Source organism: Podarcis muralis, chromosome 2 (genome assembly GCF_964188315.1).
Source record: "Podarcis muralis chromosome 2, rPodMur119.hap1.1, whole genome shotgun sequence".
Taxonomy (NCBI): domain Eukaryota; kingdom Metazoa; phylum Chordata; class Lepidosauria; order Squamata; family Lacertidae; genus Podarcis; species Podarcis muralis.
In genome coordinates this window covers 65,531,616-65,544,428 of record NC_135656.1, presented here as the reverse complement: position 1 = coordinate 65,544,428, position 12,813 = coordinate 65,531,616, and the positions used below count along the sequence as shown (strand labels likewise).

The window sequence follows — 12,813 nt, the reverse complement described above, 5'->3', positions numbered from 1 at the left end:
ATACTGCCCTGCATCCAAAAATCACAGGGCCATTCACAACATAAAAATACAAAATGGGAACAAAAAATGCATAATAAAAACAAAAGCAAACAAGTAACCCCGCTCCCAAATTTGAAGTCTCCTGTTCAGAAGAAAGAAACCCCAATTATATTAAATGGTGTCATAAAAATGCAGCCGCAGTCAAAATGGGATGGCTATGTGTCGGAGCAGAAACACAGTGCTATAATAAGGTTACCAGACGTCCCGGTTTCCCGGGGACATTAATGATCTATAACTAAAGGGAAAACTATATGAAATTTATTGGATTGACCAAGCAAAACAATTCTCATTAGGTCTAGTAAATAGACTTTAACTATGATGGCACCTCCACAGTTGGAGGCAGTATATCTTTGACTGCTGGATATTGAGGGCAAATCACAGAGCACTATTAAAAGATCCTCTGCTTGTGAATTTCCCGCAGCATATAGCTGGTCACAGCCAAAATAAGAGTACTGGACTATTTAGAACATTGGACTTCTTGCAACTGGACTAGTTCTGAAATTATCAGTTTTTTGTTTTACAAGATATGCTGATAATTTTTACTTTTAATTGCACAAATATCAGCAAGCTACTCAATTACTGACCTGCAATGCAGCCAACCTAAAGTACAGTTATAATATAGATTGGTTGTGTACTTGTCGTTAGTGACATGTTTTCTGTAATCAAAAGACAAGAATCAGATTTTTCAAAAAAGGGAAGAAAAACTTACTGTCTTGGACCGGATTTCTTTGGCGTAGAGAGGTTTCAAGAATTCTGAATCTCCTTCTAGCTTTAATCCTTTTTCTGTAATCCTTAGATTTCCCATTCCATCCTGAAATATAAAAATGGTCGCCATTAGCCATGATTTCATAAACAATAGGCTGTCAAAAATGTATTTCTTGTGTGTGTGTGGGGGGGACCATGTAAAACACTGGGAGGCACTGTACAAGGCAATCAATTGCATTATCCTTCTGGCTTAGGCTTTCTGAGGAAATTGTGTTTCAAGCAATTTGAAATGTCCCCCCCCCCCCAAGCTGCTTATCTGCGTGAAATATGCCCTTTGGCCTGTCATCTGAAGAACAGAGAGGTGAGAAAGAAAAATGATAGGTGGTGTTTAATGTTAACACAAAACCATTCATTGTAGCATGTCTAGCTTTCAACATTTATACAAATACTGTCCCTTCATTTATGACAAGCTCAGGACACAAAAGATGGATCTGCCTGTCAGAAATACCTACCTTTAAAATCGACAGCTTGCCATTAAAAAACAGGTATTTTACAATCTGAATTCTCTCTCTCTCTCTCTCTCTCTCTCTCTCTGTGTGTGTGTGTGTGTGTGTGTGCATAATTAATTCAACATCTTATTTGGGACATAATAAGTCCAGGTTTTCAAACAACAACAACACACATTCTAGATAGTCTAACAGGCTGCCCATAAGAAAGAGAAATAATCTGTTGGCTGAAATAATGGGGGCTGAAAAGCAGTTTGCTGGAATATGAATGTGCATTTTTTCCAACTCTCCCATCTCCCCAGTTTCTTTTATTTATCTAGTAGAATAATAAATCCACATAGGCAAGCAAAATATATCTACATTCTTACATTTTAACTTTAATGTCTCATAACCATGTCACATGTTGCACCAAGCATCTTAGTAGCTGAAGATGTGTTGGCAATGCATATGCATGTGAGAGGCAAAGTTATCATTAGGATATCAAAGAAATACACAACGATTCTAAGATGCAGAACAATTTTTACATTTTAGGAATTTAGAACTCTTAAGTAATATACAGAGTTAACAACATGGTAGCAATTTCAGAAATTTGTACCCCAGTTCATCTTAAATTCACCAGAGCCCAAATCCATCAAGAGCTCCTAGATCACTCAATGGTCTCCATGGTTACTCACCTACAATGTGGGGTTTTTGTGTGTGAGGCTACCCACCAGTATGAAAAACGGTTACTTTTATTGCTGCCCATCTAATTTTTTTATTGGCACCCATGGAACTTTTATTAAGATATGAGTACTGGCATCTCATTTTACAAAAAAGAGAACTGCTTATAATTATGGGTGCATTCATACATTAATGTTAATTAATTAATGTAGCTGCGTCTGAATGACATGTGATTGTGCACATGCATATGACACTGAATCCAGAAAGATCCTAAAAACGTAATGAAAAGGGGTCTGGGCGGGCTTTTGCATGCTCCATGAACACGTATGGGGGTCCAGAATGAAGCTCCTACATAAAACAAAGATTGCCTGTATATACCAAAAGCCAGGTTGCAAAGAAAGACACACACACACACACACACACACACACACACACACACACACCGCCTTTGCTGGTGTGGCTGGCAAGTAAACTTGTACTTCATAGTTGAGTCAGCTAACATAATGGTGTCACCATCTGATTGACAGGTGAGAGACCACACTCACCAAAGAGGTCCTGTGTGGCTGGGGGAGCTCAGAAGCTACAGCTCATGGTACCTAAGCTCACGGTGCATAGATGTGAAAAAAATATTTACAACAAATGGTGTGAAATTCAGGCTGGCTGTAGGCTTCTAGCAGATGTCTGCAAACAGTCTACTTCTTTTAGAAATTGTTTAGTTATGTGTTTTCAAAATGTAATGAAACAACTCGCAAACTATAATAGAAAATGAAATAGATATAAGAATTCTGTTCCTTATGGTTTGCAATGCAATACAACGATATTCAGAGGCACGACACACACAACTGAAAATACCCTAAAAGGCTTTTACCATGAGGCAGACCCCTCAGGTTTATTAATTCATGCTGCATTTCTTCCCTTCAAAATTGTGTGTGTGTGTGTGTGTGTGTGTGTGTGTGTGTGTGTGTGTGTGTAAAACGGAAAGAGTAAATGTATTATCAAATAACTCACAAACATTGGAAATGCCATTTCTGACAGCATAATTTTGAAGTTATGAAGGAGGGAGTGAAATAGATCTCACTGCTGACATAAAGCTAAATATGCTGTTCTGTAGCCACTTGAGACCAGAACAAAAACCCTGAGGCAGTTTTTTTTAAGGATTACTGAATATACCTTATTATCTTAGGTATTTACTGTAAGAGGTGCATGGAGTGTTGGGGTGGTCCTTCTGGGGGTAGTTTGTCCATAGTGTTAGAAGCTGAGATATGAAAGCTATGAGCTAAATAGCACCTTAAACCTAGGTTACGGGTGCAACAACGGAATGTCTAGGTGCCCTTTTTAATAACAAGACTACAAAGCTGAAAATGAATGAACTGCAGCTAAAGTATTATGTTCATTTTATACATGGTCTAGCCCTTCCCCTGCCCACCCTCCTAATATTCTTAAGAGGTCCTCTTCTCCGGCCTTCAGAGAGTAGGTGGAAGTGGGGAGGCAGAAAAAGGTCATTTCTTTCACTCTGCAGTTTTAATCTGAAATCTTAGGCGCAGTACTGTGCCCAGAGCTTGGAAACTGCTTGTGCTTATGAAATTCCCTTTCGCAAAATGCTCCTAGAACAATGGGAGTTTCTAACACTGTTTGTCCACCTTTGGTCCCCACCCTGCACTCAGTTCTCATCTGTAGCTCCTAGAAGCTGTCAGCTTTGACTGGCCAGCTAAACCAGGTGAGGGTAGTTGATGGGTCTCAAACCCTTGGGGAGTTAGGAACTTTCCTTGCATGCAAAGACAGGCTCTGGCAGACTGAGCAGATGAGACTAATAGTGTGTTCAATAGTCAAGAAGGTGGTTTCGGAAAGTGCGGTGGGGGGGTCAGATCTGTCTCATCAACCTGGGAAGGTAGTCGATCTAAGAGAAGGAAAACTGATTCTAAACCTCCATTGCCTTGTGTGTGAGGGAAAGGCTTTGGGAAGAACCCCCAAGGAGAAATCTGTACCCGCTGCATTGCAGGACATCTTTGAGAGAATAAAAAGCTAAGGAGTAAACTCTACAGAAATCTGGAGTTCTTAAAGATGGTTAGATGGCACCTTGTATGCCTCCTTCTGGCAACTCCTGCAGCCTAGCTGGTGCCAAAAGCATCGCTCTGCTTTCCTTTGCACCATATCAGTGAGGCTGAAAGGTGGGCTTTGTCATCTGGGCAGCCCAGTAAGGTAAAGCGACCCCTGACCATTAGCTCCAGTCGCGGACGACTCTGGGGTTGCGGCGCTCATCTCGCTTTATTGGCTGAGGGAGCCGGCGTACAGCTTCCGGGTCATGTGGCCAGCATGACAAAGCTGCTTCTGGTGAACCAGAGCAGCACACAGAAATGCCGTTTACCTTCCCGCTGGAGCAGTACCTATTTATCTACTTGCACTTTGACATGCTTTCGAACTGCTAGGTTGGCAGGAGCAGTGACCAAGCAATGGGAGCTCACCCCGTCGCGGGGATTCAAACCCCTGACTTTCTGATCGGCAAGCCCTAGGCTCTGTGGTTTAACCCACAGCGCCACCCGCGTCCCTGGGCAGCCCAGTACCTCTCTATATATTGCCCAGGCTAATGTCCTGGAGAGGTCACTACACAGTCTGACTTAATCCTCGGAGGCATACTCCATTGTCTCTTGAGACAGACAGATGTCAACAACAACGTAAGAGAATAGGTCACATTTATTTGCATAGTTACTTCATCCCATATACCCCCTTGCTGCCCTGAAAGTCTCAGTACCTTCTGAAACTGCATTCCGTTGGATGAAAGGGGCTGCTTCCCTCCCTGTTCTCATGTAGAGGCACTGTGCACAGGTGTACTGAGCTATCTAGATGCTGTTCAAATAACTTCAGAGTTGAATCTTACAGGAAATAAGGCTGTTAGTAGAGTGAAATTTGGACTTGTTGGGGTTTGATATGCAGGGCCTGCCTGAACTTCCTGCAGTGGAAAACAGATGAGGACAGGGAAGACAGTCTCCTACATTATTAAACCTAAAGGCTTCATTAAAGGTAACCTATAATGTTTACATGCATGATGTAGATAACTGTGCTAATGAAATACATTTCTATCCCAACTTTCCTCCAAGAAGCTCAAGGTATATATAGTTCTCTCTCTCCTGCCCATTTTATCTACATTTTATCTCTGTATGATAGGCTAGATTGAGAGATGGCAACTTGGCGAACGTCAAATCAAACTTATTCTATTTTTAATATATAATAATGCAGCTTCCATAATTATTGTTTGAAATGCCACTGCAAGCTTCTCTATCAACCTTTTTATTATCCAGAAGCTCTTGTGGTTCAGAACACTGGCAATTATTGTGTGTCATAGAGTTGCAAGGTTCTGCAGAGAGAGGGGGGGGGGGAGATACAACCAAGCCCTTTAGCACAATGTAAGTGATGATGAGCTCCGGCCTCAGAGGTGTGAGAATTCAGGGTATCATATAATTTCGAAATAGAAGTGATAAGCAACTCTTCAAGGGAGATGTGTGCTGTGAATTGTATTGTTAGAAAGGAAAAAAAGATGGAAAAGAGCAAATTCTTACAGTACCAGTGAAAAATGCTGGCTTATGTATTCCAGTGGGGTTGTACCAAACATTAGCTAAAACATAAAGGGCAATGAATGAAAATGTGATTAGGGCAGCACCAAGCAGTTCTGATTACATTCCCACAGTGCCATCATTTGCTATTATAGAGTGAGTAGGAATTATTTCAGCTCCTTGCAAGCCTGGTGTAAAAAAAACAAAAAAACACACCTTTTGAAGCTCTGAAAAAGGAATCACACCCACACAAGATTTTCCTGGTATATACATTTCAGCAAGGCTATGTGATTCAAGAGCCAATATACAGCAGCCTATCATGCTTCCATTTAGCCAAGTTACATGTCAGGCAAGCCAGTTCCATTTAAGAGCTGAGAAAAGACAGCTATTTCAAAGACGACACAATCCTACTCGCTCCTTAACCTGACTGTGCCGAAGATGTAAGAACCAGCATCAGTTTCTGACTCTGGGGGGCCCTTCGGCAAGATGCATTTGGGCCCTGCTGGACTTGGCCAAAGGCCCACCTAGAGGCCTACCAGATTCCTAGGGGAAGCTCCTTGACACTATTGCTGCTGGCCTGTAAGACAAGGCAAACCGGGGCTGCTGGTCCTTCTTCTAGCTCCTGCCATACTGCTCACTCACTTAGAGCAGACCATAGCTGTCAACTTACAGATTTGAAAATAAGGGACCAGCAGCCTTGACAATCAGGGACCAGCAGCCAAAAGAAGGGACCTGCAGCCTCACCTGTTCCAGGCACTCCAGTCTTCCTGTCCTCCTGCAGTCTGGTCAAACTCATGCTAGTAGCTTCAAGAACACTGTCCAACCAACTTTGTAACCAGAGGTTCAACTGAATAGAATCTGAATCACATGCACCACAAGGCCTATGCAGCCTCAACTTAAGATGGCTCCCCGGCCTGGCTTTGCACTGCAAAGTTTGCAGCAGCATGTGCAACAAAATGGAGTCCAGCATTCAAAAAACTCCTCAGCTTGCATTAACTAGCCACACACAAGGCATGTAAGCTTCACCCCCCCAGTCGTTCTTAGGTTTCTTATTGGGTGAGTAACACAGCCAAGCAACACAGTTGGAGCCTCCTTCCTCCCTGGCTGGCAAGGAGGGAGGGAGAGGAGCTGCTTCCTTTGAAATTTAAGGAACATCATTTAAGGGACATCCATCAATAAGGGACAGCAGCGGAACATGGTGCTGGAATAAGGGACTGTCCCTTCAAATAAGGGACACTTGACAGCTATGGAGCAGACAGGCAAACAAGCATTTACCAGCAAGGCAGAGGAGGAAGAGCTGGACAGATTTTCGGCCTTTTACACTGGTCCTGAATACACTATCTCAGCTACACTGATAAAACAGAGGAAACAGTCTGCTCATGTGTCCTAATGGCTGTGCTGACAATGAGAAATCAATTATGAAAAAGGAAGAATAGGGGAGGAATTAATTTGGTCGGCTTTTCGCAGCAGACCAACAAGATTTGCTGTTCCTGAGCTTGCTTGCAGACAGGAATGCAAAACCTAGTTAGGTTATATACACTGCCCCAGATCTTGTACTGCTTTTCTATTTCACAAAAGGTGTGCACAACAATACTATTTTATGTAAATGATGTGCACAAGATTCATATTTTATGGATGAATGCTTTGATGGAATTGCTCTATTGGGTAAGGATGTTATACTTTTAAAACACTTAGAAGTCATTTGAGCATGTAAGCAGTATATGCATACATAAATAAATGGCTTTTATGTTTTATAAACTGCTTAGAAGCCATATAAATTTAATAATAATAATAATAATTTTTAAAAAAGCTTTGAATTGTCTGGGCTGACAGTAGTTTTCCAGGATCTCAGCTAAGGGTCTTTAACAGACACAAGTGCCATTCTGTACTTTCAACAAACAAGACTGTGTCATCATTCCTAGACCGAGTCTGTCCTAAGTCATGCCATACCAGGCAAGAAGAGTGGCTTTTCCTTATTGTATCATGTTTTAATTCTATTAGTGTTTAATTAGTTTTTAATGACTATCTTTTTCTATTTTATCTTGTAAGCTGCCTTGAGTCCTTGTCTGGGGAAAAGGCGGGATATAATTAAATACAACAACATCCATTTTTCAAATATACAACAAAACAAACTAAAAAGCATAGCAATTAAATCAGTTGAAAACAATTAGATCAGGAAGTTCAAGTGGAGGGAGAATGCTTGCCTAAACACCTATGCCTTCAAGAGCTGATGGAATGCCAAAACTGATGGGTATTTTATCAGGCATTCCACAACACTGGTGCCACCAGTGAAAAAGCCCTGCACCATGTCACCACAAGCCATAATAATCAGTTCCACAACACTGTTCAAATACAGAATAATTAACAATACAGCATAAAAGAATCCCATTAAAATATAAATTTCTACGATTAATTTTTTTGCAATAAAACAATCCTCTTAAAACAGCACAGCAATTAAAACAGGACACTCAGGCCAAGAGATCAAGGGGATGTCTGTGTAAACAGGTACGTGTTCAAAAGTCAACAGAATGCCAATACAGGTGGAGGCCCTTGTATTTCAGCAGGGAGTACGTTCCACAACACCAGTGCCAACCACAAACAGACTAAAGGTGTGATGTAACATAAGGCAACCACCCCACTCATAGGTGGGTTCGTTTTTATTTATTTTATTTGAAAAGTAGAATTTACTGCTTCACATTGAGCATGAAAATATAAAAAAGGCTTTAATTAATACTTCCTGTAGCACCTGGAACTATAATCATGTTAGCAGTAAGCAGCAGCAACCAAGGGTCTCTGTAACAGAAACATGAAAGACCAAATTCACCCTCTGACATATGCCTCCAGCTTTTCCCTTCCAATCTCCCTAGGAAGAGCAGCAGTACAGATAGCACCTAGAAAGGTAAGGCTCCCTTGCTTGCCCATATGCATGAGATGATAAGGAGAAGCCATCCTTCTTGCCCTGTGTGGCATCAGTCTCCGCAGTATAATCCTCTGCTAATTCCAAAATTACATGGTTTAAAATTGGTTTTAATATCCAGGTCACTACTACACTGTATGTCTAAAGAACTTACATCTGTATTTTTAAAAAGTAACAACATAAAAATCATGCTGTCTTAAAAGGTTTCAAGACCATGACTTCTGTGATGTCCATAACAAATATAAAACCTTAACCAATGACCCTCAACAGCACAGCCAGCCTTATTGCCTCTAGCACGAGAAGTCATAAAGCATAAGTTGATCCTGAATGGCTGGTGGTTGAATAGTTAGAAAAGCCAGAAGTGACAGCTAAATTTCAAGCACAACAGACCCTGAAGTACTCCATAACTACTGAATCTTCAGGTCTTATATCACATTTATAACTGTGGCAGAAAAGCACTTCTTGGATGTAATTTTGATATATTAGCTATCTATAAATCCAACATGAGCCCAGGTCGCCACCAGTAAGCCTGAGGTGTCACAGAAGCAGACCTCAGAGTTCCTAGGAAATGTGAATTACAGTTAATTACCAACCTCGTGACAGCAGTCACGGAATTAAAAGACGCCTGCTCCTTGGGAGAAAGACGATGGCAAACCTAGACAGCATCTTAAAAAGCAGAGACATCACCTTGCCAACAAAGGTCCGTATAGTTAAAGCCATGGTTTTCCCAGTAGTGATGTATGGAAGTGAGAGCTGGACCATCAAGAAGGCTGATCACTGAAGAATTGATGCTTTTGAATTATGGTGCTGGAGGAGACTCTTGAGAGTCCCATGGACTGCAAGAAGAACAAACCGATCCATTCTTAAGGAAATCAGCCCTGAGTGCTCACTGGAAGGACAGATCGTGAAGGACCTGAAAGCTGCCAAAAACGGTTCATGCTCCAATTGATTTTAGACTTTCTTATGGTTAAATCAAAATTCAAGAAGAATAGAATACCAATCCACATAATGATAAAGGAATGCAGCAGGGGAAATTCACTCCTCCCTTATCTCAGTGTAAGGGAAAGTTAAGGGGAAACCTGTGTGCACTGTGCGGTCCATCACACACACAGTTTCCATCACAGAAACTATACACCACCCTCACCATCTGAGATAAAAGTTTTGTATCTAAGATACAAAGTATATCAGAACCTATTTTTTCTTCTTCTCATTGAGGAATTTTGTGCAGACACACCCCGATGTGCATCTCCTTTGTAATATTAAGACCAAAGAAGCAGGTACTGCATTTCTAAGTAACAAAAATCTTTAAATCAGGTGCCTTTTCTTTTCTTTTTTTTTAAAAAAAAACAACCTGATTTAGTTACTGGGTTTATATATGTTTTCAAGTTCTGTTGGTGGAATCTCCCAGAGCAGCAGTTTTGTATCACAGCTTAATTCTACCAGTTTGCCTGTTCGAAAATAAGAATAGCAATAGGCACATCACAGTGCTGGTGTGCTTTGAACTATTCAGCTGTTTCCTAAATTATGATGAAAACTAGCACATCCGTTTTATCGTCTGAACCACCTCTCATTTTATACAATGCTGCATAATGGGGAAGGATAAAAATTTATACGCTGCTGCTGACTGCTGTATGTCAAAAAAAGAAGAAAAGAAAGAGACCGTGATGATAAAAACCTGATTTATGAAACTGTCACTTTATTGTTGCTGAATGAGAGAGGATTTTTAGTGGCGTGAAAAGAAGATCAGTTTAACAACCAATTACAGAATGATGGTGTTAGTGTAGAGGAAGAGTTTAATACCGGTACCACTATTTTTGACATTACAGTGAAGAAAGAGGTATTAAATCTCTTCTCCATGCCATGATACCTATATGTAACCCACTCTCAGACCTTAAGGTGATAAGAGAGTTGTTGTTGTTGTTGTTGTTGTTGTTCTTATCCCAAGAGCTCTGAGGACTCATTTTGTAATGTGTGTCAACAATAAACCTGTAAGAGCTTTTAACCTTTCCTTGTTTATAAACAAGGATTTGTTTATTGGATTCAAGTTAGATTAGAATTGCCGCTTTATGACTGTTGTGAATTATAATGTTTGGAAATAATGCAAATGTATTCCATCTCTCGTACTCTTACTTTACAGTTTGGACTTGATAGTTTATTAGGCATTAAGTAGCTGTTTATGAATAACAGCAGGTGAGGCAGGTTCTACTGGCTGTTTGTCCATGAGACCTTTGTTGTTGTTTAGTCGATTAGTTGTGTCCAACTCTTTGTGACCACATGGACCTGAGCACGCCAGGCACTCCTGTCTTCCACTGCCTCCCACAGTTTGGTCAGACTCATGTTTGTAGCTTCGAGAACACTGTCCAACCATCTCGTCCTCTGTCATCCCCTTCTCCTTGTGCCCTCCACCTTTCCCAACATCAGGGTCTTTTCCAGGGAGTCTTCTCTTCTCATGAGGTGGCCAAGTATTGGAGCCTCAGCTTCAGGATCTGTCCTTCCGGTATTTCACATTTTATGGATTAAGAACATATACTCCTGCCTACTTTCTTCATGGGTACATGTTGTACACATTTGCTGGGTACCTGTGATCACTCACTGCTCTCTGCTACATGACCTTAATGTGGGACATGACAGTGTAAAACTAGCACGCATACTTGTACACATGGTGTGCACTCTATTTCATCCTGAAATCTGCATCTCAACTTAAATTATGAAACACATACAAATCCATTTTAGTAATCCTTCCATTAATTTGGGGACTTGTACTTTTGCCTTGTAAGGTAATCCTAGTCTATAAATCCTGGATCTGGATTGTTTTGGAAGTTCATGGGCCTTTAATAAATGAAGTTGCTGATAAAGCAGAGGACTTTATAGTTAACTGGGATTTAAGCACAATAGTCGAAGCTAAAGATCTGGTGTATCAATAATGGTCAGTGGTTTGCACTAAAAAAAACTCCCAAACTTATTCATACAAATGGTCTCCTCACATTCATAACATTACGTGGGAGGCAGAAACTCACATGCAATTCGGGCACTGCTTCTGGGGGCCTCCCCCAAAATATATATGGGAGCAGAGTGTTTTTGCTTGTTGGCTTGGTGTATTGTCAAAACTGCCACATTTGCTAAAGGCTAGCAATATTTGCATGGTAAAGTTTTCAACAATCAGCTCTCCTGCAGAGTTGAAAGAATAAAAACCATCCTCTAAGGAAGTAAAATTCACCTAAAATAACTTATCTCAAGACCAACAAGTAAACCTAACAGAAAGCTGTTTTCAGAAACTGTTCAGAAGACACCTGTGAACAACCTCTATAAGTGTGGCAATCCATGATAAAAAAAAATACAGACCCGATCAGCTGTCTTTTTGCCTCTCTGAAACTTAACCAAGTACTGCAGAAAATGCTTGTGCTTGCTTTTACCAATTTGCTTTTAATGGTTTACTATTATGCTGAGTAGAGGGACGCGGGTGGCGCTGTGGGTAAAAGCCTCAGCGCCTAGGGCTTGCCAATCGAAAGGTCGGCGGTTCGAATCCCCGCGGTGGGGTGCGCTCCTGCTGCTCGGTCCCAGCGCCTGCCAACCTAGCAGTTCGAAAACACCCCCGGGTGCAAGTAGATAAATAGGGACCGCTTACTGGCGGGAAGGTAAACGGCGTTCCGTGTGCTGCGCTGGCTCGCCAGATGCAGCTTCGTCACGCTGGCCACGTGACCCGGAAGTGTCTCCGGACAGCGCTGGCCCCCGGCCTCTTAAGTGAGATGGGCGCACAACCCCAGAGTCTGTCAAGACTGGCCCGTACGGGCAGGGGTACCTTTACCTTTACCTTATTATGCTGAGTAAATACTTTTCAAGATTCCGCCCCACCCACCGCCCTGGCCCAAACAACCAACACACCAAAGGTGTGTTACACTGGGGAACTGTTACATGGGAATATTCTGCATATCCAATACTAAGGAATAAAAGTCTCACAAAAACTTTTCCAAGGGGGAAAAAATGTTAGTACTTTGAAATATTATCTATCTTAGGTGGTTATGTCATGTTGGGAGATAACAAAGGGAGTTGTGATGAATGCTGTGGACTGAAATTAGAAGAGCTAAAAAACTGTAGAAAATGACCCTAACCCCCCAAAACAAATACTATGATTATAGAGTTATAAATTAAGCATATATGGACAAATGCGAAGGGGTCCCAGCTCTTCCGTTTCCCCTTGATGCCATGAGTGCTATTAGTCATTGTAAGAAATAGAATGCTGAACTGGACAAGCATTTGCCTTTGAAGATTCCTCTATTCTGAAAACCTATTAGCTGCTGAACATTCTCAGTCAATTTCTGCATGTCCAGAATGCAAAGACTTAGAGTTGTCTCCTCCAGCCATTAGGGTAAAAAGCCAAAAAGATCTGGATAAATTCCATTCTGATTTCCAGTCTATTCCCATCCGTTTGTTCCTAGGG

General features: G+C 41.4%; 1 protein-coding gene across 2 annotated transcripts in view; it reads right to left on the bottom strand.

The window, feature by feature from the left end:
- SGCD (sarcoglycan delta) overlaps positions 1–12,813 on the bottom strand; it is a 371,321-nt gene that overhangs the window by 100,802 nt on the left and 257,706 nt on the right. For both annotated transcript variants that reach the window (XM_077924624.1, XM_077924625.1), the window contains one exon: positions 749–850. In XM_077924624.1, the coding sequence (XP_077780750.1) occupies positions 749–850 (102 nt within the window). The remainder of the gene's footprint in view (positions 1–748; positions 851–12,813) is intronic.